At 41.4% G+C, this 3480-nt stretch overlaps 1 protein-coding gene across 1 annotated transcript in view; it reads right to left on the bottom strand.

Moving 5' to 3' along the window:
- Nucleotides 1-3480, bottom strand: part of ift80 (intraflagellar transport 80 homolog (Chlamydomonas)) — a 30934-nt gene that overhangs the window by 6575 nt on the left and 20879 nt on the right. Inside the window, exons 11-14 of the mRNA XM_016505484.1 lie at nucleotides 3034-3213; nucleotides 2222-2340; nucleotides 2075-2149; nucleotides 693-856 (exon numbers count right to left, since the gene is read on the bottom strand). Of these exons, the coding sequence (XP_016360970.1) occupies nucleotides 693-856; nucleotides 2075-2149; nucleotides 2222-2340; nucleotides 3034-3213 (538 nt within the window). The remainder of the gene's footprint in view (nucleotides 1-692; nucleotides 857-2074; nucleotides 2150-2221; nucleotides 2341-3033; nucleotides 3214-3480) is intronic.

Below are 3480 nucleotides of genomic sequence, written 5' to 3'. Positions count from 1 at the left end.
TGTCTTTGTTTCCTGTGTGCCATGTGCTCTCATGTCAATTGTCTTGACCCCACCCATCTTGTTACCTGATTATTGGTTAATTTGCCCCACATGTGTTCCCTCGTTACCCTCCTCATTTGCTCTCCATTTATTCTCCTTGTGTTTGCAGTCCCGGGCCAGTTCGTCATCGTATCACCATTGAATGTATCCTGTCGTGTCGTGTCGTGTCCTGATCCTGCCTTGCCAGCCTGTTTTTCCCCCACGGGGTAGTTTTTGTTGTTTGTTTGTTTTATTTTACTATAAGCCCATTACTCTGCACTACTGAGTCCTCGCCTCATCCCCAACCCTGACACCTTTAGAAATATATTTACTGGGAAAAATGGTGATGTGTTCAATACTTATTTTACCCGCAGTATATACTAAAAACCGTCTAACTGAAAACAGCCTGAGTACATGTTGCTGCGACAGCTAGTTTGGCTTGCTGGCGGACACACATGTATTAATGGTGATCCACATGATGTAGACAGCACTGTGAGAGATCTCGTGTGTAAGTGATTGAATGCTGTGAGGCAGCGCTCGCACACACAGACAGACACAGACACACACACACACACACACACACACACATGAACTTGCACTCACTCACACACACAGCACTGTGAGAGATCTGAGGAGATCTCGTGTGTAAGTGATTGAATGCTGTGAGGCAGCACCTCGTTCGTCGCTTGTGTCTCGTATGGCGATGGTGTCGTTGCTCAGAGAGATGGACTGAGAGTTCAGGATGTCCATTCTCATGCCGGGACTCTTGGGAGACGACACCAAACGGCCCTCATACGAGTACACAAACAGCTCTGCTCCATCAACCAACAGAAAGTGCCTGCACAGAAGAACATACAGACAGTGTGTGTGTGTGTGTGTGTGTGTGTGTGTGTGTGTGTGTGTGAGAGAGAGAGACAAAAGCAGTAAATCATCATTCTCCAAAATAACTCTGAATCAAGCTCCTCCTGATGCTGAGAGCCGTGCCATTTAGTTAAAGTGCATTGTTACATTGGTCTAATCAAAATCATGTTTTTTTGTTTAAACTACTCTTTAATTTGGTTTGTCTAAAAGCAAATAACCATGGAAGAAAATGAAAAGAAACAATGTTGTTTAAGTAGTATTTAAGCTTGAGTGTTGATGTGCAGAACACGTGCTGGCTAGAGTTACTGACTGCACACATTACTGCGGGGTTTATACATGTTTCTGGATTTTAAGCACATAATAAAAATATAATGCCTGATCAAGACATCAGAATTAACATTAAGGGTTTTCAAAGTTGCCTTTATTCATAGTAAGTAAACTACATTCAATATTTTTAGTTTTATTTAGTCTACTATTTTCATATAACAGCCAATTTAGTTTTAACTAATACAAATCCAAAAATGTTTTATATTGACCTACATTATGTTTATGTCTAAAGAAATCATTTTAAGTATAGTATGGTCCTTATGGTAAATAATCTTTGAATTAAAGGTTTTGTCTTTGGGAAATATTTTTGTTATTAAATCAAAATTTAAGATTTGACCCAAACCATAAATATAATTTGAGAAAAAATTCTTTTTTTTTTTTTTGCATTGGTCAAAAGTATAATTTTGTGCATTAAAAGTGTATCTGTGCATTAAGTTATACCTTTATGCAAGCAACTGTATATAGTTTTGTGTATTTTTGTGACTTTAGAGGCCCTAGGGTTAATAAATATATCACAGTGCTAATTACAGTGAATAGCTGGCGATATGCATTAAAGCAATCTGCCGAACTTACACATGCAAAACAGACACTTCAGAAGCCATCCATCTTATTAGAAGTCACTGTACCATCAAAATGATTTTGAAACTGATATTTCAAGGTAAAAACTTACAAACAGTTATATTACATCATTTTATGTCAGTCTCATGTGTCTCGTGTGAAGCTCAAGCACTTTTCTCTGCGAACAGAGAAATATCTGCTAAATGCCTGATATACTGGTGTTTAACTCCTGGTTCTTTGGTGTAAATCCATCAGCTGTTTTCAGTGTAAATCTGTGGAAGAGGCTAAGAGCGGAGCTGGACTCTCTCACCTCTCGGCCTGCACGATGAGACTGACGGTTCCCTCCTTCAGGTCAAAGATCAGCGGAGTGTTCCAGTTCTTAGCACTGAAACGGCACAAGAGCGCGTCAGAGCGGGCAGGGACTGACTGATGTCAGGCTGAACGACAGGAGACGCACCTGTAGACGTAACACTGCAGAGAGGTGGTGACCACCAGATGACCGTGAGCCAGCGAGGCTTTGATGACCCGATCTCTGAACTCCAGAACATCCACTGCATCATTCAACACGTTTCTGACCTGAGAAACAAACACACCACCAGTAAACTACGGAGTCTCGAGTCACTGCCCCTGAAGATGTCTGTGCACTCCTACATTTTTCAAGTTTAAAGCATGTGTGCTCCTTTGATGTCCTGTCATAATCACATGCAACATGAAGACCAGGGGAAATGTTGGTTATTGCTGTGATACTGATTTAAAGAAAACATTTAAACTCTTCAGGGTTCACCTGAATTTCACAAATCAGGCAAAGCTTACTTTTAACAAAAACATCTATAATTCATGAGCTAATGAAAAAGCATCAGAATGTACTGTAGTAAGCACTGAGAGCAGTCCACACATGGGTTTAGAACAGCACAAGGCATTTTACAAATGGTGTAGAGAGTAGAATGATGCCTTGTTATTATGTTCAGCGCACATAATGCCATATTTATGAGCTGCATTATGACAACTGAAAGCCAAAGCCTCATTCACTGTTCCCTAACTTAAATGTATACATTACATTTCATTACACCAGTGAGAATCTAATAAGAATTACTGAGAAAAATAGAAATGACCAAACAAACTCGTAAGTAAAAAGGTGCGATACAATAATGAGAATTTGGGGGTTAAATGTGTTGAATAATGTCACACTTCAACATCATGTCATCTTCACCTCGGTCTTCAGATTGTGAAGTGCAATATGAGCCGGCCGTCACAGGAGGCTGTGTGTACCTGCATAGTGCGTCTCTTTGTGAGTGTGATCTCAAAGTTCCTCCACTCCCAGCGCTGCTCTACGACGTGAGCGAACAAGACGTGTCCGTTTCCACAGGCTCCGGCCAGCTGAGTGCCATCTGCAGACCAGGCCAGACTGAACAGACTTCCAGTGCTGGGCTTCTCCAGAGAGTACGACCACTGACGCACACACACACACACACACACACACACAAACAAACATACTTGCATTTGTGGTTTACAAACAGACAAGCGCTGAAAACTGCTTTTTGCCTCAAGAAAGAAAAATAGTGCTAAGAAAATAGCCTACCATCTCCCTGCCCTCCCATCTGTGTGTGAGAGAGAGAGAGAGAGTGTGTGTGTGTGTGTGAGAGAGAGAGAGTGTGTGGGTGGATGTGAGAGTTTGTGTGTGTGTGTGTGTGTGTGTGTGTGTGTGTATGTATGTGA

The sequence above is a fragment of the Sinocyclocheilus anshuiensis genome, unplaced genomic scaffold (genome assembly GCF_001515605.1).
Source record: "Sinocyclocheilus anshuiensis isolate Anshui unplaced genomic scaffold, SAMN03320099.WGS_v1.1 scaffold482, whole genome shotgun sequence".
Lineage (NCBI taxonomy): Eukaryota > Metazoa > Chordata > Actinopteri > Cypriniformes > Cyprinidae > Sinocyclocheilus > Sinocyclocheilus anshuiensis.
This window is presented reverse-complemented; position numbering and strand designations above follow the sequence as displayed.